Source organism: Cimex lectularius, unplaced genomic scaffold, assembly GCF_000648675.2.
Source record: "Cimex lectularius strain Harlan isolate CLEC.00 unplaced genomic scaffold, Clec_2.1 scaffold128, whole genome shotgun sequence".
In the NCBI taxonomy this organism is placed as follows: domain Eukaryota; kingdom Metazoa; phylum Arthropoda; class Insecta; order Hemiptera; family Cimicidae; genus Cimex; species Cimex lectularius.
The window spans coordinates 700,190-726,031 of record NW_019392876.1 but is presented as its reverse complement, the minus strand read 5'-3'; the positions used below and the strand labels follow the sequence as shown (position 1 = coordinate 726,031).

At 36.2% G+C, this 25,842-nt stretch overlaps 1 protein-coding gene across 1 annotated transcript in view; it reads right to left on the bottom strand.

Annotated features, from left to right (window-relative positions):
* LOC106668274 (LON peptidase N-terminal domain and RING finger protein 3) overlaps window positions 1-25,227 on the bottom strand; it is a 38,506-nt gene extending 13,279 nt beyond the window's left edge. The window contains exon 1 of the mRNA XM_014396877.2: window positions 24,764-25,227. Within this exon, the coding sequence (XP_014252363.1) occupies window positions 24,764-25,181 (418 nt within the window). The 5' untranslated portion in view covers window positions 25,182-25,227. The remainder of the gene's footprint in view (window positions 1-24,763) is intronic.
* Between the last annotated feature and the right edge of the window lie 615 nt (window positions 25,228-25,842).

Below are 25,842 nucleotides of genomic sequence, written 5' to 3'. Positions count from 1 at the left end.
AATTCTCAATGGTCACAGCAGAGAGAGGATCCTATGCCATGAAGTTTTTCCCTATACTATAATTAAAAAAAAATGATACTATGTTGTTTCTTCTTGTATTACTTGTACGATAATATTGTATATAAAATACAATAATAATGGGAGCAGAAAGTAACCATATCCTCTGAGAACGCTCCTTTTTTTACACGAGTATGTTGAGTGCTTTAGTCAGCATTAAAATAACGGCCTGACTCGAAAACTTTTGCTTTTGACCCAACTATCAAGACGTAATGTGACTCTTACATTTCAAAAGTATAGATATACGCTCTAATTTTCAACGGTACGACTATAACGATAAAAACGCAACAGGTGATCCACCAGGTGTTTCCGGGCCCTCATCGCCAGATAGTTTCCTTTTCGACCGTCCACACGCAACAGATAACAATAACTGCGCAACTAAGGTCTTCGGGCAGTTTTTGACAAAAAAAGCCGATAAAGTATGACATAAAAACTTTTTAAAGTGATATTTAGTTAATGAATTTAATTATTAATTAATATATGAATTTTATAGCCATAATTGACCGTATTACTTATGCTAATTAATTATACTTTTAATGTATGGTCTTGGTTGAGATGAAAAAGCAAATGTCACGAGCGGGATTCGAACCCATGAACTTCGGCTAGCTCAACTGGTTAGAGCAGCGGCGTATTGAGCCGAAGGTCGTGGGTTAGAATCCCGCTCGTGAAACTTGCTTTTTCATCCCAACCAAGACCTTAGATAACAAGTATAATTCATTCAAATTATTATAATTATAGTAAAACTACATATCATTCTCCGGTTGGCAGGTATTCGTTATTATTCTTAACTAAAGCATAAGTAATTTAAGTAAATCTTATTATTATTATTAATTTTTAAGGGCGTTTAACGGCTAATGCAATTGTCATTGCACGCCCTAACATTTAAACCTTCTATCTTAGGTTAACTATATCCCTTCTGAGTCCTACAAAGCTCTGACTCCAAACATTCACTCATAAAGTGATCTATCCTATTGCCATCCAAAGTTTTAATCTATCCTTTTAAAATACTTAAATGTATGCAAAAAACCCATTTTAAATTATAAAATTTATTCCCGTTCTTTAATTAGAATTTGGAATTTTTGTTCCTTTTCAACCTGAAAATACTTCCTCCTCATGCCCACTATGACCTCGTGAGTGCCTTGAACTCTTTGTAGCCAATAACTCTTTGTATGTGAAGAGGGAGAAACCTGTATTATCTCCAAATGAAAAGGCATAAAACAAAACCAAAACTTCTTAACAATGGTTATGACCTAGGAGTGGCACATTCAGGGAATCAGAAGGCATGATAAGTCTAAAACGGTGTACTTCATCCTACCCTAAACAGGACTTAATTTAATAAACCGATTGTACAAATTTAGCATTTCTTCCCATGGTAAATGGTGACTCTGGGATTTTAAAATTCAGAATTTAACCAATGAGGAAAGCAATTGTCAAAAATCTAGAAAGATAAGTGTAATTATTTATAAGGGTAGAGAGTCTGTAGATTATGGGGTAAATATCGAAAAAAATATGAGTTAAAATTGAAAATTATCAGAACATAAATTCAATTAAAATCGAAACATTTTGTAATTTCTATAGTTTAGATAAAAGGAGGAAAAAATACGTCTTAACTGACCTAGTTCTGGTGATTCAGTTCAATCTTGAAAATCCTGTTACGGACTGATTCTGTCGTTAATGTAACAATCCAGACATAACACTAAAACGCTGGAACGTTTTGGAAAATCAAACGTCGAGAAAAAACCCAGGCAAACAAAAGACAGAGAAAAACTGTGGAAAATTTAGACCGCAAAGATCCAAGGCGGGGGAAAGTTAATGGCGCAAAATGCTGGGATGCTGCAAGCAGGACAACGGACATTCACTCACGCGTCAATGCAAATCTGTGCTAGTAGAACGGAAGAACATGCAATCTCTAGAAAGCGATGCTTGATCTCTTTTACCTTTTTACACCAATTTACCATCAAAAAGCACCTTTTTGGACTATAGTTATTATTGTTATGACAGGGACCTTTGAAATATCAATCATACTTGAATAAAAAATAATAGTGAATCGGATTCTTATGCTCAAATAATACCAATGATTATGATGTTGATGGAAAATATGAAGAGGGGGTTTTTGTTCACCAAGCACTGCAGCCTTCTGGATTATTGTACCATCTTAATTCCTTAGTTCAGTGCAGACTCGATCCTTCTCCTAAGAAATCCTAGATCATTGACTGTCGTTGCTGAAATTCCTTTTCTTGGGTTTTCTTTGTATCTCAGGTTTCGTGTCTCTATTGAGCCGTTGTTTCGCATACAAGATGATATTTGTGGTTGTTTCTACCTACCTGATTGTATAAACTACAAATGGAGTCATCATTGAATGTACCCATGTTATGTAGAGTGACCAGTATGTAGTCCAATCACTACTCTGAGTTTAGCCTTCTCTATCTGTAGCTCTGAGTTTGCTATGCTTGGTGAAGGTTGTTTTAGCAACCTTTAGGTTTACTGTGTTTATCCACTTCTCACTTTGTCTTTTTTGGATCCATTCTGTGATGAAGGTTTCTGTGTTGTTTTTCCAACAATAGGTTCAGGGCTTATATGTGGAAATAATTGCAGCTTAGTTGAGTCAAAGATTTTTTTCAAAGACCCCCTCAGACTTTAAGTGGCGATTCTAAGAAGCGTTGAACAACCAAGGATGAGGAAGCTGAGCTTTTATAACTCCCTTGCTATTTTAGGGTGTGAAAACGAGCTAACTCCGGAAGAATTATTGAACTCATAGCATGCTTAGAAGCATATATGGTCTTGCAGATCCTCCTCTGGCCAGTTGCCTTTTCGAAACCTAAAATTCCCTTGTATCCTGGTACCCCCCTTGTATCAAGCTATTGTTCATCCCCAGGTTTTGGCGATTTTGGATGCATTCATTGACTATCTGATGTGACTTTTTTACCATGCTAATGTTTTAATAGCTGCTTGGCTATCCGATCTTATGACGATTTTTTTGCCAGTGTAACCTCTTTTAAGATTTTCAAGGGCACAAGAATTGATGGTAAAGATCGAGGTGTACTTCCTTATTGAGCTTGGTTCCTCATGTTTTGGCTTGTTCAAAAAACTCCTGATCCAGTTCCTTCATGTCTTTTGGAATCATCTGTAAATCATATCATTGTATCTGATATCCTGAATTCTTCTTCTCCTATTTAATTTGTTGAGCCTTTATAGGAAGTATGCACCTGGACGATAGACGTCCTCTGATGCTTTTCGCCTCTTGGTTTCCTCCATATCTCATTGGTTTGGTTAGCCCATTTCCATCTACAAACGAAATATTACTGGTCTAACATTTAAAGATAATTTCCTTTACAGAAATGGCTGATTCAGGTATCTGCCTGGAGTTTGTCACTCCTCTGAGTTTAACCTTCTCTAACTGCAACAGTGAGTGCCAGTCTTGGTGAGGTTTGGTTTAACATAAGCTTACTGTGTCTAGCACCTCTAGAGATTATCCACCTCTTCTGTTGTCATTTTTTGGATGTGTGATGGAGGAGTCTGGGTTAGTTTTTGTTATACCTAAGAATAGGATCAGGGCCTATATATGGTCTTGCTGATCCTCCTCGCCAATGTGCCTCCTCGTAACCCGAAATTCCCTCATTTACTAACACCCAAGAAATCATCATTTTATCTGGGTCTTCCTCAGGTTTTGAAGATTTTTGGTGCATACACTGATTAATATTAATGTTTCTTCTCATTCTTCTCATATGTTTTGGTTGCCATCTGTTTACCATATCATTGTAACTGATTTCCTCTTGAATTTTTCTTCTCCTTTGCAGTCAGTTAAGACTTTATTGGATGTTGTAAAGGCGCTCTCACTTACATTTTTCACAAACAAACAAATATACAATTATATGATATTTAAAATATTTACAGATGGGGAAACAACTCCGTTTTGCTTAAAAATCCAGGGAGATCCAATAACCCACTTTCGTGCCAAAGGACTGTCTTTGTTTCGCCGTGCCTACTCGCTTCCTGTAAAGGGCCAAGGTGAGGCATTTCTTGATCTATGTGTGACCTGCGCAAACTTTCAAGTAGGACAGCTGCGTTAGGCTTGCCCAATAACAGATGTCCGCGTGTCAATCGGGTATGGCCTATCCACTTGACACCAGGGCCATCACTGAGTTTAACTCTTGTCGGACGATCCGGCTCATTGACGCTGACAACGTTCTTTTATTGCATTTTTTACTGCTCGTAAAACGCCTCCGGGTCGGAATGAGCAAGACGTCCCAGGTTTCGCCCCCTCCTTTGGATCTTCGTTGCCCTTCAACCCAACGTGTCCCAGACGAATAATTAAGATATTCTAGCCATCCATGAGTACATTGGATCCATGTCGTGCTTTCTAGATACACACAAATTTAATGTTACTTGATATAGTTGGCGTTTTCATATTACTTGTTAATTAACTTGCTTAATAGTGTTTTACTCTTTATGTTCTAAATATTTCCATTCATTTTCATCTGGCGTCTCTCCCAATTGTAGGATACTGCCTGAGCATCTGGATCCAGGAAATTTAAAAAGGGCCATTGTGCATTACGTAAATGAGGGGGATGCATAGCTACAATTTAGAGGGATTGAGTTATATAAACATGATTGCACAATACCTCTAATTGAAGCTGTGGGTGTGTGTATGGTGTCCCGGAGTCAAGGGCATGGTGTTATGCAACCAACCCGGCTCATTGGCTATCATAAACATTACAGTCTTAGTCACTCAGCCAAGATGGACCTTGAGAGAGAGAAAGAAGCAGCGCCGTGTATGTTAGCGATTTAAAAGCCAATTTTAAGAACCTTATATTACAGGGAATTGTTATACAATAAGATAAACTGATAAAAATCAACTTTCGTTCTATATTAAAATTGTTATTTAACTAGCTTTTGTTGGAATGAGAGGCGATGTTATTTTTGATTATATTCACTGATGAAGCAACAGATTTACGCCTTTTCCTCTGAATAATGAGGAAAATATGGTAATGAGATGGAAATGGTCGGATGTTCGAGGTCTTCGGTCAACGGTCAAGAGACGCTGGCCTGTTTTGTGTTTATATCGTGCATCAAACATTCTCCCCACACGATTTGCAAATAAGTGGGTGTTACATAATCCGATATGAGCGGTAAACACTTCGTTTGAACAGAGAGACAAAGAAAATCTTCAGATTCGAACTATAAACGAAAAAAAGGAGGATTCATTTTTGTTGCTATTTTCGTTCATGAGAGATCCTTGGTGGATAGGCGAGAAATGCCCATAGTTAAACCGATCTAGATAATGCAAGTCCTGTCTTCTCAACACCAGACCTTCGTATTTTCGATAACAAATGTGCCATCTGACCAAAGCAGGGTTTCATTAAAGGTAATTAGTATTAGCCGGTAATTGGGTCACTAGGGGCTCGCGCGAGGGCTCAATTAGGCTTCTAAGAATGTACTCAAATACTAAGTCAAACTAATTGTTAACAATTACGATAGTCAAACAGAACAAAAAATAGACCCTTTATCGTTATTAACCGTTCGAAATAGGTATATATTTGAACGGCCAAGAGATTGTAATAGACCGCACTCATAGAAAGACAGTGACATCTCTATCCATGACATCTCCACATAGATGTGGAGCAAAATGGATAGAGAAGAGTGAGAGAGATTAAGCGAGAAGAGAAAAAGAGAGAAATAATAATTGAGAGATAACGAGGAGTGAGAGGCAGCGAGTGAGTGAGAAAACGAAAGATCAAGATAGAAGCAGAGAAAAATTGATAAATGAGAGAGAGAGAGAGAGAGAGAGAGTGAGAGAGAGAGAGGAGAAGGAGAGAGAGCGAGTGAGGAGAAGGAGAGAGAGAGGAGAAGGAGAGAGAGAGGAGAAGGAGATAGAGAAGAGAAGGAGAGAGAGAGAAGGTGAGAGAGAGGAGAAGGAGTGAGAGAGAGTGAGTGAGCGGGAGATGGATATCGTTTATCAAGTTTTCTTTTCTTTCTTAAAGTTTTTTCTACATTACTTATTTAAATATAGAGTAGGTTACAAAATACCACCCTTACCATTATATTATTATTATTTATTTATTTATTATTACCCCCCCCCCAAAAAAAAAAAATATATATATATATATTCGAGACCGCAAGAGATCGTTTTAGGGTTATAAGCAGGGTGAGGCCCAATCTTTTACAAGAGAGAGAAAGAGATTGATTGGTTTATTGATTAAACGTTTTATTTAATCACGCAAAGTTAGGTCTCGAGGACCTTTCTTGCACTTAACGTGAGTAGTAGTAACAATTTACATTATACATACATTTTATACATTCCTTTTTACATTACATTTTACATTATACATACATTTTTTATGCTTAGAGAATGAAAAACCATAATGTTAATTAATTTATGATTCCATGATTTTATGATGGTTTTAGTTATTCTCCAGAAGATGTATTAGATAGCTTTTTTTGAAAGTACGAAAACTGCTGTCAGAAGAAAATATTATTTGGAACATTATTAAACAGCTTTATGCTGGTAATTAAGAAATAGTTGGAGTATGTTTTAGTTCTATGAATTGGAATTTCGAATATATTGTTTTGTCTTAAGTTTAACGATTTAACTTTTCTCGTATATTTAACAAAAAGATATCGATCTTAGAATGTATAATTGTTGATTTTATGGTCATTTTTTGTATTTTATCATATCTTAACATATTTATTGTCTTATATTTATCATATTTCGAGAGAGAGAGAGAGAGAGAGAGAGAGAGAGAGAGAGAGATAGAGAGAGAGCGAGAGAGGGAGAGAGAGAGAGAGCGAGAGAGAGGAAGTGATGAACGTCATCAATCAAGTTTTCCCAACCATAATTATTATTTAAATTTTGAATAGGTTACAAAATACCACCGTTAAAAAAAAAATTCAAGACCGCAAAAGAACATTGTCCGGGAATAAGCAGGGTGAGGCCAATCTTTTACTAGAACAAAAAGCTAACGATATGCAAGGGTTTGATGTTGTTTATCTTGGTAGAATAATTTCATTCTGGCTTAAAATTACTTAAAGAGAGAAATTAAAACGATAACGATGGAGAGAGAGAGAGAGAGAGAGAGAGAGAGAGAGAGAGAGAGAGAGAGAGAGNGAGAGTGTGAGAGAGAGAGAGAGAGAGAGAGAGAGAGAGAGAGAGATGGTTGTCATCAATCATGTTTTACCTATCAAACTTTAAATTTAGAGAAGATTACAAAATGTCACCCTTTTAGAAAAAAAAGTTCAAGACTGCAAAAGAACATTTTCACGGTTATAAGCAGGGCGAGGCCCAATCTTTTACTAGAACAAAGCGGGGAAAGTGCTAATATTAGCCCTGACTGGTCTTTAAACTAAAAGTTTAGGTTTAGCTGGAGGTCTGTGAATGATGAATAAATCTGAATTATAATGTAAATTCTAGCTTGGTTGAATATATTAATTAGTATCAACTAGTGTATCAACTACTACCAAACTACGTTGCACTTGGACTTTTTGGATTTATTTCCTTTCAGTTGTATCCAGGCTCAAATTTTTAATATAATAATCATTTTAAATTATATTGCCACGAATCAGGGTTTTTCTTTCGCATAGCATGTGAATGTGGCATAGGTTCAGAAATTTCTGATGGTATCATAAATTCCTAAGTAAGATATGGTGTAAATTTCTTTTCAAATGCGCTCTATTAGTTGATGCTAAGTAGAAAACTTAGTTTTAATCTTTTTTCAGCAATCAAGCAAAAGGTGATCGGTTCTTTTTCCAGACGATTCTCTGGGCATACCTTTTTATCTAATCTTTCTTAAAATATTACATAACTGTTTGAACTTTGTCTTTTTAGTGGATTATCTTTTGTAATTGTAATCTTACGAAATTCTTTAATGCTTGTAAATAAATTTGAAAAATAACAAATAAACCGCGTTTCTCTCAAGAGACGAATTTGACCATGTAATTTGTATAGAGCTAATCGAGAACCTATTTATTATTTCGCGTTACGTAATTCCCTATTTATATTGTGGAATTTTCCAACTTCCTATTTATATTGTTTATTTACTGGAAAGAATTCGATAGAATCGTGTCTTTTTCAAGAAGGTAAATATTGCGCGAAGGTATTTAAAATTTGCCGGAAATAATGAAAACTCTGAACAAAAACTGGCACAGAATCTCGATTTGACTTGAGCGAAGTTAAAACAGTGTTTGTGCACTTTTCCCAAGTAGTTTCAAAAACGCTGGACTATCCTCCGAGTATGCTGAAACGCGCGTGATAGATCGAATGAGCAAGGATAGGCCGGTTCTAACCAGAAAACCCGTTCTTCACTTCTTCCCTTTTATTGACAAATCATTTCGTCATCTGGTAGGTTGACATTGTACAAACTTATAAACACATGATCAATCCGAGACTTTTCTGACTAATTAAACCAGCGAGGATAAGCGGACCAGATCGGAAAAGACCGACAGTTTCCACTCTCCGGACATCAACAATCTCAATAATTTCTTAATTTAGGTTACCTCGTTATTGACCTTATGTTCCATTTTTTCTGACGGGTATCTGCTTACGGATTTGGGTCAGTTAGCTCGGGTTTCAATCGTAAGGTTCAACACTCCGCTGTTTTACAAGCCGGAGATTTTAGGGTTCACCGCTGTCACGCGGGTCCTTAGAAGTTACAAATATTGGGTTGTTTCATATGAAATGGCTGATTTTATAGTTTCAAAAATTCAGAGAGGATATGGCATTTTTTGTTGTTCACTTCTAATTTTTTACATATAAATTAACTAGTTATTAATCCTCCACTTTTGTTTATAATGATGAGCTCCCCAATCACACACTTCTTAGTATACCTCCAAATATGGACATGAAACAGGCGATTTTCATGTAACATTCCTTGACGAGTTTAAACTGAGGCTGCAATAAACATCAGCAAGGCGTTTGGGGAGTGAAAATGACCGGATTCGCCGTTGGTTTGCTAAGTTTTCAGAAGGGAATACCGAATTGGAAAACGAGCACCGCGGAAGACCTCCAACTTCAATTGACAAAGATGTCCTTAAGCTTCAGGTGGAAGAAAACCACTACCAAACAGTCAGAGGACTCCCAGCACAACTAAATGCAAGTGCAGCTACCAGGTCAAGACAATTAAGGAACAAGAAAAGTCAAAAAGCTTGATCTATACCTCATGAGCTCACTGAGCGACATCAGTCTAAGCGACATGCGTATCGTTGCTCGCCAGGCAAAAACAGAGCCTTTTCTTCGAAGAATAATCAAGAATAATCACAAAAATGGATTGCATAGGACAATCAGCGTCGATCAGGGCAGTAGTTAAACACAGACGAAGACCAGAACATATGCCAAAACCAAATTTACACCCCAAAAAATTTATCGTGGTCCATGGCTGGAAATATTCACTACTCTATTTTTCCTACAGGCCATACGATTATCTCTACATCCTAGTGCAAGGAAATGGACGAAATTGGATAAAAAATTACTTCAGCATCCACCTTATTCTTCAAACTTGTCTCCAACAGATTTTCACCTGTTTAGGAATTTAGACAACTTCCTCAAAGGAATTTTTTTAAAATTGATGTTCAAGTCCAAAAAGCGTTTTCAGATTTGGTTTCATTTCGAAGCTCATCATTTTTCAGTCCGGCATGTAAAAATTGGTCACGCGTTGGGAAAAATGTGTAGCAAATGAAGATAATGGAATACAATGTTATTATTTTTATATAGTAATTTTACTAAACAACTTTGGAAACGGACATTTCATATGAAACAACCCAATAAATTCGCTTTATGATAATTAAACCAGTGTATTTAAGTTTAAAATAATTAATTTTTATGTAAGGGTAAGGTATTGGTTGAAATGAAAAAGTTAGTGTCACGAGCGGGATTCGAACCCACGACCTTCGGATCAACACGCCGCTACTGTATCACTTGAGCTATCGTGACTTCGACCCGCTCTAACACCAACTTCCCATCTCAACCTATAACCTTTCGAATTTTCCTTTTTGCCATTTTTCAAGAGCAGCGGCGTATTGAGCCGAAGGTCGTGGGTTCGAATCCCGCTCGTGACATTAACTTTTTCATTTCGACCAAAACCTTACATAAAGATTAATTAATTGAAAGAAGTTATTTAGTCAATCGGACCACGAAACATAATGGGTTTAAAATAATATTAAAGTCAATACAGGTTTTTTCTTAAATAAAAAAAATTACCAAAGGTAATAAGCACAAATTCTAAATGGAAAGTTGTCTTATGATCTAAATTGTGATGAAAAATGGTTTTAACATGTCTGGTGATGCCACAAGCTGCTTTAAAAAAAAGCAACTGGTCTGCTTATTTTAAATGTAAATTGACGTCGTGAGCTTATTTTAAGTTAAAAAAAATCTTTTAAATTTTGCCACGAAAGTATGTAACTACCCTTTCACTTCTAAATGCTTTATATTCAATGAACAAATCGTATGTAATAATTTCAACTTACGATGATGTTTTAAGTAACTGTTCTAGAAACAAGGCACGATTAAGCAAACCCGAAAAACATCATAATCATGAAACCGGGGAATAAGAGCATTATCAGTGAACATAACTGGTTCGAGTAAGATAAAGTAACGTATTGTATAAGCAAGTCGCGTTGGAGCGGGGGGGGGGGGGCTTTACAACTTATACAACGGCGAAGGGTGACGCAAGGTCTCCACGGTGCGTAATCCACCAATGTTATGATCTCTTCTCCCTTCGCCGATGGACCGTTCGCCCAGATTGATAATCCCTAATCGGCCTGGGTGAATAAATATCCGAATAACATGACGGAAATACTTGCAGCGGTATAATTACGGGATTAGTAACAATTATCAGGTATTATGAAAAAACATACTTGGAATTAACGTTACGCAAATTATAATCGGTACTTGGGACGTAATAAAAGCAAAGTAAACTGTAATCTTAGGTTATGCACAAAGATTTTATGTAAAAAAGATTATTAATTTTGTTTTAATATCGGATAGATAGTCTTAGACTTGATTAAATCTCAAAAGGAGGGCACCGATTCCCGGCGGTCCTAAGCGACATTAAAGATAAAGATAAAGCTGATTGTAAAAAAATAAAAGAACCCATGTAGTTTTTCCCCTAAAGTAAAATTTCAGTTATTTTAATTGGTTTCTACACAGAAATATACCTGACAATTCTAAAAACACCAAAAATTGATATTGCTGCACTATTTCAACACTATTCAATAACTCTGATAAAGCAGTAAAACGTCGGATAATGCTTTTAACCATGTATGTGTGGTTTTTTAATATATACGTTATTTATCTCAAGAAATATCGATATATCTCAAGATCGATCGATAGATAAACAGAGAGAGATACATGATTGAGCGGTAGATAGATCGCAATAGATATAGAGATAGATGGATATAGGTAGATAGCTAGCAAACTATATATATATATATATACAGATATATACATATATACAAAGATAGATAGATAGAAAGATTGATAGATAAATAAATAGTAGCTAGCTAGCTAACTAGCTAACTAACGATATGTATGTATAGAGAGATAGATAGATAAATAAAGAGGTAAAGATAAATAGACAGGAGGAGGATCTAGAGAAAGAGGGAGAGAGAGAAAGAGAAAGAGAGAGAGAGAGAGAGAGAGAGAGAGAGAGAGAACGAGAGAGAGACAGAGAGAGAGAGAGAGTGTGGAAGAGGGAGAGAGAAAGATATGACACGGAAAAAAGAATGATAGATGGAGCAAAAGAACGTGAAGGAAAGAAAATATGATAATGTGAACTATAAACAGATTGACAGATATAGATAAATCGATCGATCGATAGATAAACGGAGAAAAAGATTAAGAAAAAACAAAGTATAAAATGTTAGTACGAGAAAAAGCAAGAAAAAAATTGTATGTGCATGTGCGATTAACTTAGAAATTGATTTGAGTAAGCAGGGTGACCAACAATGTTGGCTACTCCCCTCAATACACGACATACAGTGTATTAATGTAACTATGTAAATAATCTCAAATTACGAGGTGTATATTTTATTAATACACGTAGAAATAAATTAAAAAAAAAGTTGAGTAAGTGATTCATAGGTGTAATAAAAGTGTGAATAAGTGAGTTAGGGTAAAAGATTGAGCGGTAGATAGATCGATTTATCTCGATCTGTAAGATAGGTAGATAGATAGGTAAATATATATATATATATTTTGAGAGAGAGAGAGAGAGAGAGAGAGAGAGAGAGAGAGAGAGAGAGAGAAGAAAGAAGAGAGGGAGAGAGAATGTGGAAGTGTGAGAAAGATATGACGGGAAAAAGAAAGATAGATGGAGCAAAAGAACGTGAATGAAAGAAAGGATAATAATGTGAACTATAAAAAGATGGACAGATATTGATAAATCGATCCATCGATAGATAAACGGAGAGAAAGATTAAGAAAAAACAGTGTAAAAGATGATAGATGGAGCAAAAGCAAGAAAAAATATGTATGTGCATGTGCGATTAACTTAGAAATTGATTTATTGAGTAAGTTGGAAGACCAACAATGGTTGGCTTCTCCCCTCAAGACGCGATATACAGTGTATAAATGCAAATATGTAAATAACCTCAAATGACGAGTTGAATATTTTATTAATACAGGTAGTAATAAATTTAAAAAATGTTGAGTAAGCAATTCATAGTTGTGTGAATAAGTGAGTCAGGGTAAAGGATTGAGAGGTAGATAGTTCGATTTATCTCGATCGGTAAGATTAGGTAGATAGATAGGTAAATTGGTATGTGTGTATATATATATATACATACCAATTTACCTACCTATGTGTATTTGCGATTAACTTAGAAATTGATTTATTGAGTAAGAGTATTCATTGTTGAATGAATAAGTGAGTTAGGGTAAAAGATTGAGAGATATATAGATAGATAGATAGATGGATGACTGGATAGATAGATAGGGAGATAGGTTGATAGATAGATAGAGATAGAAAGAGAGAGAGAGAGAGAGAGAGAGAGAGAGAGAGAGAGAGAGAGAGAGAAATAGATAATAAGAAAGGAAAGAAAGAAGGAAGAAAGATAGAGAGATTGAGAAAGAAAGAGATTGAGCTTTAAAAAAAGAAAGATTTAGACAGAGAGAAAGAGAGAGAAAGGAGAAAGAGAAATAGAAAGATCCAGATAGAAAGATAAAGAAAGCGTTTGAGCTTTAAAAAAGAGAGACAGAGAGAAGAGAGACAGAGAAATAGAAAATTCCATATAGAAAGATAAAGAAAGTGCTTTGTGCGTGTGCGATTAACTTAGAGATTGGTTAATTTAATAATGATTCATTGATGAATGAATAAGCGAATGAGGATAAAAGAATGAAATATAGATCGAGAGATAGAACAAGAAAGATTCAAATAGCGTACAAAACATAGATTAGGTTGATCGAATATACGTAGATAGGTAGAGAGAAAGATAAAGGCAACAAGAATGAAAAGAAAGATTGATGGAGCGAGCGATAAAGATAGAGACAGCGTAAAAGAGGGAGAGAGGGAGATAGACAGGCGGATAGTCAGAGCAAAGGATTATGAAAGAAAAAGCAAACGATGGATAGTTAGATTAGATAGTGGATAGAGAGAGAGTTTTATATATGTACATAGATAGAAATCCATACCAATACTTGTATGTAATAAATAAATAGATAAAGGTAGAAATATATAGATATATTAGATAAGATTAGCTAGAGTCTGCAGTATATAGATATTTACAGATATATAGAAATAAATAGTTAGAGATTTACATTTAAAAATTATTTTATTAATAAAATTTGTTAAAAATTTTCTAAAAACATTAATAATATTTAATTAAATGTAAAAATATTTAAACATTTACGTAATGAAAATGATTACCGAAAACCATCGATAGTTTTGTAAGTGAATGATATGTAATTGAACGTTGGACAGAGATGGAAAGATATAAAAATAGATAGATAAGAGAGGTGTGTGAGAGGGAGATTTTTTAGTATGTGATACTCGGTTGTCATGATGTACAACATAAAGTTAAAACGTATAAGTTAGCTACAGACACACAAGCAGTTGAATTAATCAAATTAAGAAAACCTTGAGAACTGATATAAAACATTTACGTAATGAAAATGATTACCGAAAACCATCGATAGTTTCGTAAGTGAATGATATGTAATTGAACGTTACCCAATCCAACCTTTAAGGTATCGTTGCTTTGAAAATCTCACGACACGAAGTAAGTCCAAATCCAAATATTTTGCTCAAAAATCAGAAAGGACGCTAGAACCAATTGAACCGAAATATCGTTCGGTTATGACTCCGAGCCCTCGGGCTTTCACCGCCATCTCACTCAAAGAATCCAAGGCGACAATTTTACAACATGTTTGTCGCAACGGAACCTCCATTATGCAACTCCGAGGTACTCCTCATAGTCGTTCAGTTTTACTAAACCATTTCCACCCGATAAAAGTATCCTTCGGGTTACATAAGAAATTAGTCTTTTCAATTTTACGTCAGGGTTTCGTCTCTTTTATATAATCTGACTCCTCCTCCTACTTACGTCCTCAACAAAGCATACTTGTGAACGTCGCATATCTGATTCCAAGTGAAAGAGTCCACTGTTTCCAGATCCAAGACGTTGTAGACATAAAGGTCATAAAATTTGATAGCCGAGTAATCTAACATTAATTATCTTAAAAAATATGTTTTATGTTTTTTCATCGGCCAGCCTTGTTTGAATTGAGACACTTTCTTTCGAAACAATATCTATTGATATCACTACAGTTTCCATGTTGCTACGGTTTTTTCTGTCTTTTAATTAATTATGATAGGTTTCGTCAATATAGTAATTATCTCTGCTGGGTTTCTCACGATGTTAATCAAGATGAAAAATTAATTAATTTGTCTATAAGAGAAGAAACAGAATATACTTAATTTTTGGCTATGGCACCTAAGTAATATTACATAAATTTAAAAGATTCATAAGTATTTCTGCTAGTTTTTAATTTTGATTAGTATTCAAGTTAAATTGATAAACTTTAAGAATGGAATAAGCATGAGCCAAAGGAGGTTGCCTGGGTGATGTTAAGTAATAAGCCAGTTATGTGCAATACAGCACGTAACCCTGGGCTGTTGCAATTGAGGGCATTACTACTTCGCTGACTTCCAACCTTCAACTCTTGACTTTGAAAAGAAAAGAAAAACGAGAATTTATCATTTATCAATTCTGCCCTTAGGCCCTCGACATCCTCTTTTATACCAAAGTACACGACCAGTCATAGGATGTACGCTGTTCAAAATTCAACTGACCTATTTCGAAAAAGGTTCTGTCTGGCCCACTGATATTTAAGAGGAACAGTGATAGAAAGATTGCATAACAGTTAAAACAGTGTGGATCACAACACACCGTGAGGGCTTTATGTAACCGTCCTCCTCTGTCAACAAGCACAATAAATCCATAGTTTAAGTGTGGTTTGTAAACGCTGTTAATCACCTATCGAAATAAAGGCTGAATTTGCATAATTTTCGAGTCACAGTCCGTACAACCGTTTAACCCGACAATTCCCCTTTAATTAGAACAGAAAAATCTTTTGGTTTCAACTAAAAAAAAGTAATTCGTATTAAGGGAGGGCTTAACGTCCAACGACCGCGTATACGTCTAGCAAGTAGAGAAAAGTTGTTCGGTATGTTCCACTTGATTGAAAATTCTTGGATCTATATAGAGAGCATTCAGGAATGCCACTTGATTGTGCTTGAGCACGCGAGAAAAAGTATAGTAACGTACTTGCCAATGCCACTTGACAATAAATTTTTTAAATAATATTTTCAATAAAAAAACATTCGTAGTATAATTTTAAATACAGTAAAAGAAGAATGGTAAAACCGCATGGCTCGTAAAAATAGAAATAACCCTGCCAAACTGTGGCACGTTAAGAAAGATCTCGATCCCAGAAAAGGCCATACTATCAAGACTGCGCATAGGTCATACAAGTATAATTCAGGGGCACCTTCTAGCCGGAAAGGGACCTTAGGTGCCCATTTCGCGATGATAAAATAATGATCGAGCACCTCTTTAATCCATTCCAATAAATTATCATGAAAACAACACCCTATCTAAGCATACAAGTCTGGTCATATTCACTCCCCCGTCGTACTCGATATTCCTCGAGCGGGGTTAAGCGACACCTTCCTTTCACGCTAATAAATTACATCCATACCAATAAATTTACATAAACACAACACCCAATCTAAGCATAGAAGTCTGATAAGATCCACTCACCCGTACTCGAAATTTCTCGAGGCGTAGTTATGTGATTATAAGCAACCGGGGTTAAGCGACACCTTCCTTTCACGCTAATAAATTACATCCATACCAATAAATTTACATAAACACAACACCCAATCTAAGCATAGAAGTCTGATAAGATCCACTCACCCGTACTCGAAATTTCTCGAGGCGTAGTTATGTGATTATAAGCAACCAGATTGTTGCATGCTAATATATTACATCCATTCCAATAAATTACCATAAAAACAACACCCATTCTAAGCATAGAAGTCTGGTCATATTCACTCCCCCGTAGTACTCGATATTCCTCGGGCGGGGTTAAACGACACCTTCCATTTACGCTAATAAATTACATCCTTTCCAATAAATACCATAAAAACCACCCAATCTAAGCATAGAAGTCTGATCATGTTCACTCCCCCGTAGTACTCTATATTCCTCAGACGGGGCTAAGCGACAGCTTCCTTTCACGCTAATAAATTACATCCATTCCAATAAATTACCAGAAAAACAACAACCAATCTAAGCATACAAATCTGGTCATATTCACTCCCCCGTCGTACTCGATATTCCTCGGGTGGGGTAAGCGATAGATTCCTTTCGCGCTAATAAATTACATCCATTCGAATAAATTGTCATAAAGATAACACAGACATGATAGAAACACTATATACATTCCAGATAAATATTGAGTTAAAAAAAATATTTACGATATATAATAATAAAGAAATAAACTATATAACTATAAAATATATTCTTTATTACTCTACAGTAGAGAACAGAAAAAGAATGCCAACTCGAACTTTTATAAGAGGAAAAAATTGAATTTTTCGTTACGCATCGGGCATTTATATAATTTGACGGTATTAAGCGAGCTTGAGAAGAAACATATAACACCGCTCAAATTTTACATAATAGTTTGACGTTAAATAACAACAAACCGGAGGATGGGGACCTTTTTTTCTGTACAATTGTATAACTTATTAGCCAGAAACATATCAGACAGACTGATAATCCGTTTAAATAATTGTCCAAAGGTTTATTAGCTCATAAAAAAACGCTTAATTGCTCGATTGTAATTAAATAACGACCCCTGATAGCACGTTTAGATTTGAGACGAAAAATTAAACGGTTCACCCGGTGTTTTCGACCTTTCTGTTTGTTCAACTCAAAATAAGGGAAGACAAAAAAAACCACCGGTTACACAACGGGCGATGTTTGCAATGCAGCGTTTGAACATTATCCAATGAGTCAAGTTGCATAAATGACCTAGAACCCAGATAATTTATAAAACGTTTATATAACCTGACCATAAAAGGCGGATTATCCTCTTGTTATGCTTACGAATAAATATTTAAGATAATGCATCATCAATTTTTATGATTATTAACTTAAAAAAAAAAAATATGTACAACTGGAGACAAAGCGTATTTGAAAGAACAGTCGAAAAGACTTTAAATAATATTAAAGAGAAATAAACTAATAAAAGGTCATCCAAAAATAAAAGGTAAAAAATAATAGATCATACATAAGAAGGTATAGTGTAATTTTGTCACCTAGTCTTCGTTAGCTATCAAAAATTATATTAAATTCATTTGATTATAAAGTTATACATTTATACTATTATGTATAGAGCTGTAGCACTCCTACTCTCTATCCTCACTCACTAACTTACCTCACTTACTTACTCAATCACCGATTCACGGACTTATTCAATTGCACATTCACTCCCTCCTACACTGAAATAATTTGTCAATTACATAACAAATAAATCATTTAAATGCCTCTCGCTTTCTCTCTCTCTCTCTCTCTCTCTCTCTCTCTCTCTCTCTTTTTCTTTCTTTCTTCCTTTCCCTTTATTTCTCCATCTCTTCATCAATCTATCTCTCCCTCAATCTTTACCCTTCACATATTTTTTCGCATTTCTCTCTCTCTCTCTCTCTCTCTCTCTCTCTGTAATTCTACATCTCTTCATCTAAAGCTCTCTCAATCTTTACCCTACAGACATTTCTTTTCAATTTTTATCTTTCTCTCTTCTATTCTGTCCCTCTCACTACCTCTTTTTCTCTATTTCTCGATCTTTCCATATAACGCTTCAGATATTTTTTTTGCACTTTTTAACTTTCTCTCTCTCTTTATTTATCCATCTCTTCATCTATCTCTCCTTAATTCTTTACGCTTCACATATTTTTTTCGTACTTTTTATCTTTCTCTATCTCTTTATTTCTCTATCTCTTCATCTATCTATCTCTCCCTCAATCTTTACCCTTCATATCTTTCTTCGCACTTTTTCTCTTTGTCTTTCATTCTCTCTCTCCCCCTCTCTCTCTCTCTCTCTCTCTCTCTCTCTCTCTCTCTCTCTCTCTCTCTCTAAAATTCTACATCTCTTTATCTAAATCCCCCTCAATCTTTACCCTACAGACATTTCTTTTCATTTTTTCTCTTTCTCTCTTCTATTCTCTCTCTCTCACTCTCTTTGTCCTCTGTTTCTCGATCTTTCCATCTAACTCTTCACATATTTTTTTCGCACTTTTTAACTTTCTCTCTCTCTCTCTCTCTCTTTATTTCTCTATCTCTTCATCTATCTACCTCTACCTCAATCTCTTCTAATCTCTCTTTCTTTCTTTATTTTTTTTATCTCTCTCTCTCTCTCTCTCTCTCTCTCTCTCTCTCTAATTCTAAATCTCTTCATCTTAATCTTCCTCAATCTTTACTCTTGACACATTTTTTTTTGCAATTTTTCTCTTTCTCTCTTCTATTCTCTCTCCCCCTTTTCTCTCTCTAATCATCTATCTGTCTGTCTATCTTTATCTATGTTTCTCGCTCACGCATTGTTACTTATTCCCTCTTCCCAAATCAATCATCAGTTCATCCCCTTTCATCGGGCTTATTGATTTTGTATTCTCCCAGTTGTTTACTTCAAAATGCCCTCATTCCTTTCGAAATGAACCCTTTGATCGAGGCAATTACCAATTGATCATTTAAAACTTAAAGGGTTTCTTCTCGTTAATGCGATTGAACGTTGTACAATACGGTGGATAAGGTTTCAAATTAATTACGAAACGTTATATACTGTGTTCTGGACGGAGAAAAAGACCCCCTCCCCCGCCTCCGAAGGCAAAGATAACGAAAACTTGGAACATTAGTTTTATAATCGGTTGACAAAGTGTTATGTAAAGGCTCCGACGCGACAGGGATCAACCAACTGATTCACGGCCGTAAACGACTTATCACTTGAACAAATGTTCCCCCCAATAAAAAAATATCGCAATGGCAAAACAATGCCTATTTGTTTATGAAAATAATTCGTGGTATTTTCGAAAAATCCCCTCCCTTATAGCACAAGTGGGGCAATGGCTTTTTTTTTTTGGAGAATGTATCAAATATTGATATGAATGATCTATAAAATTGAATGGTCGTGTGTCAGGCGTGGCGAAATCCGTCATCCGCTAATATAATTGTTAATTATCCAAAAATTATTTATTTTCAATATTAAACATAGGAGATCGAGGGCACATTCAGCATTTTAAACTTTTTGCGTTTCTTTAGGAGTTTCTTTAGGGTCAAATTTAGCGGTCATTCAGTCATAACGGGGATCTTGAAGCGATGTACATTTATCGCAAATTGATACACATGATTGATGAGGGAGGGAGAGAGAGAGGGGGAGAGAGAGATAGAGCGAGTGAAGGTGTATGTGAGATATAGATAGATAGATAGATAGATAGAAGAGATAGAGATAGATAGAGAGAGAGAGAGAGAGAGAGAGAGAGAGAGAGAGAGAGAGAGAGTAAGAGAGAGAGAGAAGGTGTATGTGAGATAGAGATAGAGAGATAGGTAGACAGACAGATAGATAGAGAGATCGATAGATAGGTAGATAGATAGATATATAGATAGATAGATAGAGATAGATAGATAGAGATAGATAGATAGAGATAGATAGAGATAGATAGATAGATAGATAGATAGATAGATAGATAGATAGATAGATAGAGAGAGAGAGAGAGAGAGAGAGAGAGAGAGAGAAAGAGAGAGAGAGAGAGAAGGTGTATGTGATATATATATATATATATATATATATCCATCTATCTATCTATCTATCTGTTTTCCTCTCTTCATTACTTCTCTTTTGTCTCTCTCATTTTCTCTCACCAATCAATCAATCAATTTTTTTCCCTTGCTTCACTCCCTTTCTCAAAATGAATTTAGAAATTAATCACATCACTCTCATTACCTTTTCTCTCTCTCTCTCTCTCTCTCTCTCTCTCTCTCTCTGTCTATCTATCTCTCTATTTCCTCCTATCTATCTATCTATTTCCCTCTCTTCACTACTTCTCTTTTTTCTCTCTCTCCCATTTTCTTTCACCAATCAATCAATCAATTTCTTTCCCTTCCCTCACTCACTTTCTGAAAATAATTTATTAATTAATCACACCACTCTCATAACCTTTTCTCTCTTTCTCTCTCTCTTCCTTCTCTATCTCTCTCTTTCTTTCTCTCTCTCTCTCTTTCTCTCTCTCTCTCTCTCTCTCTCTCTCTCTCTCTCTCTNTATATGCATGGCGGATAGATAGACATTAGATAGATAGTCACCACGGTATCCCTAGCCCCCAGAGCGAGAGTACGGAGTGATCGATTATAAATTGATTGAGTTAGGTGAAGGAAGAAAAAGAAAGAACGATAGAGAAATAATTGATCGATGCGTGAGTGAGAAGGAGCGATATACGTTGATTGGGGGGGGAGATAATTTTTCTTTCCTAGTTTGTGAAATGGACTGGAGGTCAATAACGCCAATTCTGACATTACGTTCATTCCTTCCTGAGGACAATACAAAATTGCTGACTTAACAGAAAACATTTGTACGCAATAGATGATTTAATAGAAACATTTCGTATTACTAAGACACCCAATGTAATTACTATTTGTTTTTCTCATTCCTAACCATCCCTAATCACCCTTATACTAGGACTTACACGGGTTCTTGATAAATCTGTAATCGGGGTGGAACATTTGGTTGTTTTTTTTAAATACGGTCGTAAACTGTTGCTCACCAGTTATACAAAAGTTAATAGATCACGTGGTTAACAGCAGAAGTCATGTTGCCTCCATGTACTTTCACCAGGATAAACGTATCAAAAATCGTTCCTAGCATAATTAAATTTTTTATACATTTCATGAAATAAAATGCTATTTAATTATTATCGGGCTTTTCCGCAAGTGTTGACTGATAATGGCGTCGATTCGCCTGTCGTAATAATAATCAGTTTCAGTCTGCTTTATTATGTTTAAACTTAAATAAATGGGGAAATCACTGCATCCCTGATTAAAAATTCAAGGTTTGACAGTATTGCATAAAATCCACGTCCTATATTTCGTTTACACATGAAAAGACGGTGACATCGCTTGAACGAACAAAGTAAAAGAAAAATTAATTCGTACTAATGGCCCATTGCATTGACTTGGTTTAAACTCCGATTATTCTGAACCGAGTTCAACTTAAAAATACCCGTTTTACCTTGAATCGATTTCAAATGATGAACCTGGTTCAATTTGAGCGGTGTTATAGTTGAACGAAGTTCATTTCATAATATAACCTTTTAGAAGTTTGAACTTTTGATCAATAAAAGTTGAAAGCGATTTGAACCAGTTTTGTTCCAACGTTTCAATAAATATTGACCAACTTTTGGCATGCAAATTATCGAATGTTCTGTCTTATACATAGTTATAACAGTCTTTTGTTTATCTAATCGGCAAAAAGTACGACAATTTCTATTTACGACATAACTGAATGCTTTTTCTATCGCATAATATTTATTTATACTTAGGTCGCGTCATCGCGAGGTCATTGTGCACAATAAGCGAGGTGCAGTTAGACGAATTGGTTCAAATTATGAACGAGGTTCCATTGAACCCAGTTTAAACCTGATTAGAATCCTGAAACTCACAATTTTTTTCTACAATTGAAAGAATGAGCAATAAATCCATCGTTTTGCAGAAATCTTTTTAAGTTTTTAAATTTTCCTTCCTGGTACCCCTTATTTTTTAGCTTATTTACAAGGTTATCGCTTTCGCCACTTTTCAGAGCTTGTGTCATAATCACTGTTTTTATTTATTTATTACTCCTTTTGTGTCGTGTAAATAATTTGCATTGTAAAAACTTTTCAGGTTTAAAGGCACAAGTGACGAAACGTGTGAAAGTGTTCGGTACACCTTCTGAATAAGCCAAAAAAATATTCTTAAGCTTAATCATCGTATTAACTATTTACCTAAGGAAAATCAATTTATTTTATGAAATTATCTTCTGACAGATATCCTTTTAGGGGAACTAATGGACTGATATCTAAGATAATATTCTGGTATCCGCCTTTCTGGTATGGGTCTTTGTAATTTTCATATTTCACCACTTCAAATTTGAAGGGAACTTGACATAGAAGAAAGAGAAATCACCCATCCCGGGTTTTGGCAGTCTGAGATCCACAGTTTTATTCGTCTAGCTGCGGAGTTGGGCTCCAGGCAATCGACAGCTAGGTCATTTCAGCCCCCGATGGAATCAATCTCCAAAACCAAACCCATTCACCCTATCTCGCTCTTAAATTCTTCTTACTTATTTACATTTAGCATGGAGTTCTCGATATCCTCCTTCAACCTTTACATCTATTACATAAATAAACAAATTGTAGGGTGATATGGTACCCAATATTTTGCTGTCATCGGATCAATATTCAGATACACATTCAATAAATACATTCCCACGCTAGGGACACAAAACTAACAGTTTCCCCCAAAAATTGGAACAGTGGACCCAGATTGCCTTTTCTCATATCGCTTGGCATTCCTACACGCTCTCTATATAGAGCAAGGAATTGCACCCTTCAATTAGGTGGAACACATCAAGCAATCTTTACCTAATGCCGGACATAAAGGGGTTTTGGCCCAAAAGTCCAGCCACCGAGATTGCGCTCCCAGTGCTGTCAAATTCAATTCAGCTACCAACGCTTGCAGTTCCTTTATCCAAATCCATTCACATATTGCTCATACTTAAATATATTCTTTCTTACGTATCATTCTTTCAGTCAGACATTCCTCCATTACCCTTTACACCTATTATATAACACATCTAATGGATGGTCATGGGTACACAATATTCTGCCATCAACCCTTTCACATTACACATTCACGCTAATAAATACATTCATTCTCAAAACATACTAGAGATGCCTGTTTCGACCAAAAATCAGAATAAAGGGCCCAAATAATTTCTGCCGAGCTCAAGCACGATTTTTATGTCGGGTCGTATTCCTACACGCTCTCTAAATATAGCCAAGGAGTTGCATCCTTCAATGGACATCAACATTTCTCTGCGCGCCGCACACATACGCAGGCATAGACCCAAAATTAAGTACTCTTATAATCAATGGTACAAATTATATTTGTTGATGTTGATGGCCTTGAGAACTAGTAAAATTTGAATGCTCTGTAGAATATTATTATTTTTATTTATTTTACAACTGCATACAAAATGTAACAAGCAAAAATTATGTTAAAAGTTGGATATTAAAAACATAAAAGCTCATTTCATTACAATATTGATGGAGGGGCTTATCCCAAATTACTCCGAAGAATATCGAGTACTCTGGGGTAGTTGAACGACATCTAGTGTGAATGTAATGTATTAGCGCGAATGTGGGGCTTATCCCAAATAACCCTGAGGAATATAGAGTACTCTTGGGTAGTGTGAACGACTTTCGTGTGTGAATGTAATTTATTAGCGCGAATGTGGAGCTTGTCTCCAACTACCCCGAGGAATATCTTTCGAGTACTTTTGGGTACTGTGAACGACGTTTCGTGGGTAATGTAATTTATTAGTGCGAATGCGGGGCTTATCTCCAATTACCCCGAGGAATATCGAGTACTCTTTGTAGTGTGAAAGACGTTTCGTGTGTGAATGTAATTTATTAGCGCGAATATGGGGCTTATCCCAAATAACCCTGAGGAATACCGAGTACTCTTGGGTAGTGCGAACGAAATTCGTGTGTGAGTGTAATTTAAATGGGTGAATGTGGGGCTTATCTCCAATTACCCCGAGGAATATCGAGAATTCTGGGGTAGCGTGAACGACGTTTCGTGTGTGAATGTAATTTATTAGCGCGAATGTGGGGATTATCTCCAATTACCAAGAGGAAAGGAGTGTTGTTGTTCTGTTGTCTTGAACCAAGAACGATTGTTATTATTATTTTAGACAATTTTGTTTGCAATTTAGCTTGTTGACAACACTATCTTGCACTTTATGTTGAAAAAATAGATTTAAATTTGTTATGCAATTGATATAGTGTGGAACGAATTGAAATTAATGTAATGTACGATCAAATTGACTTTGACTGAAAGTTTTCTGTTTCTTTGGAGGTTCATAGAAAAGGTGTGCAAAGTTTTTGTAATTGAGGATGGTGTACTTACACATATGCAAAGCGGTGTTGTACTTGTCCAGGGCTAGGTCCAGAAAGTTGTTGGCGAGGAGGGCATCGGCTTCGACTTTGATGCGTGCCGCCTCCAGCTGCGGCGCCCACCACTTCTCGACCACGGCTTTGAGGAGGACGTTCGTCTCGAGTCTGGGGGGCAAGGGGGCGGCGCACTGGGGGCAGAGGTCGGAGGCGGACAGGCACGGTTTGCATGCCGTGTGTCCGCAGGGCAGAGTGACCGGCACGAAAGGTATCCACTGGCACTGGGGGCAAGACAGGGGCGGACACTGGGGCTGTACACAACCGGACACTGAGTCGAGGAGGGCGGTGCCGAGCTGGCGGAGTCTCCCTGGGGCAAAACGAGGCCAACCCGCTATTTGCGGCTCCTGGAAATCCTGCCCTTTCATAGCCAACATGACAACTGAACTAAAGCGGGACGAGGAGCAGCTTCAGCCAGTTCGCCACCTCGCCTCCCGTCCATCCCTCCTGTTCCGGATCCCCACCCCACGACGACACGCACCACCTTATAAACAATGCCTTATTCCAGTAGATTATCTCACCTGTTTGCTATAACAGTTTATCCTGAACTCATAACGAACATTGCCGTCATTTCAAGGAAATTTAAACACTTTTCCCTTATATAAAATTTAACGACGGCATTAATTAATCTTGCCTAAAGACACATTATGATATTTGCGTTTTCTAATACGAATAGGAAGTGCTAATAAATAAAGAAATAAAAATAAATAGTAGGATTTATAACAAAGAACAGTTATTACAATTTAGGCAAATGCATTGCTCTGTTAATAATGTTTCTTGTAAACGAATGCCTCAAATAAAGCTTTAGCTCACGGCATATTAGGAATAGCTCGGGAAACTATTGAACCTGAAGAGGTCTTTGACCAGAACGTCACGGGGCCTCGAATTGAAATGAAAAAACAAAAATAGCTGTAGAGATTCATCTTAGAGAGAAAAACTAGAGACAACTTAGCTGTACTACTTGGGCTACTCTCACATTGGAACCGATTAAACACGACTGGACTAGGGACAATTTAGCTGTACTACTTGGGCTGCACT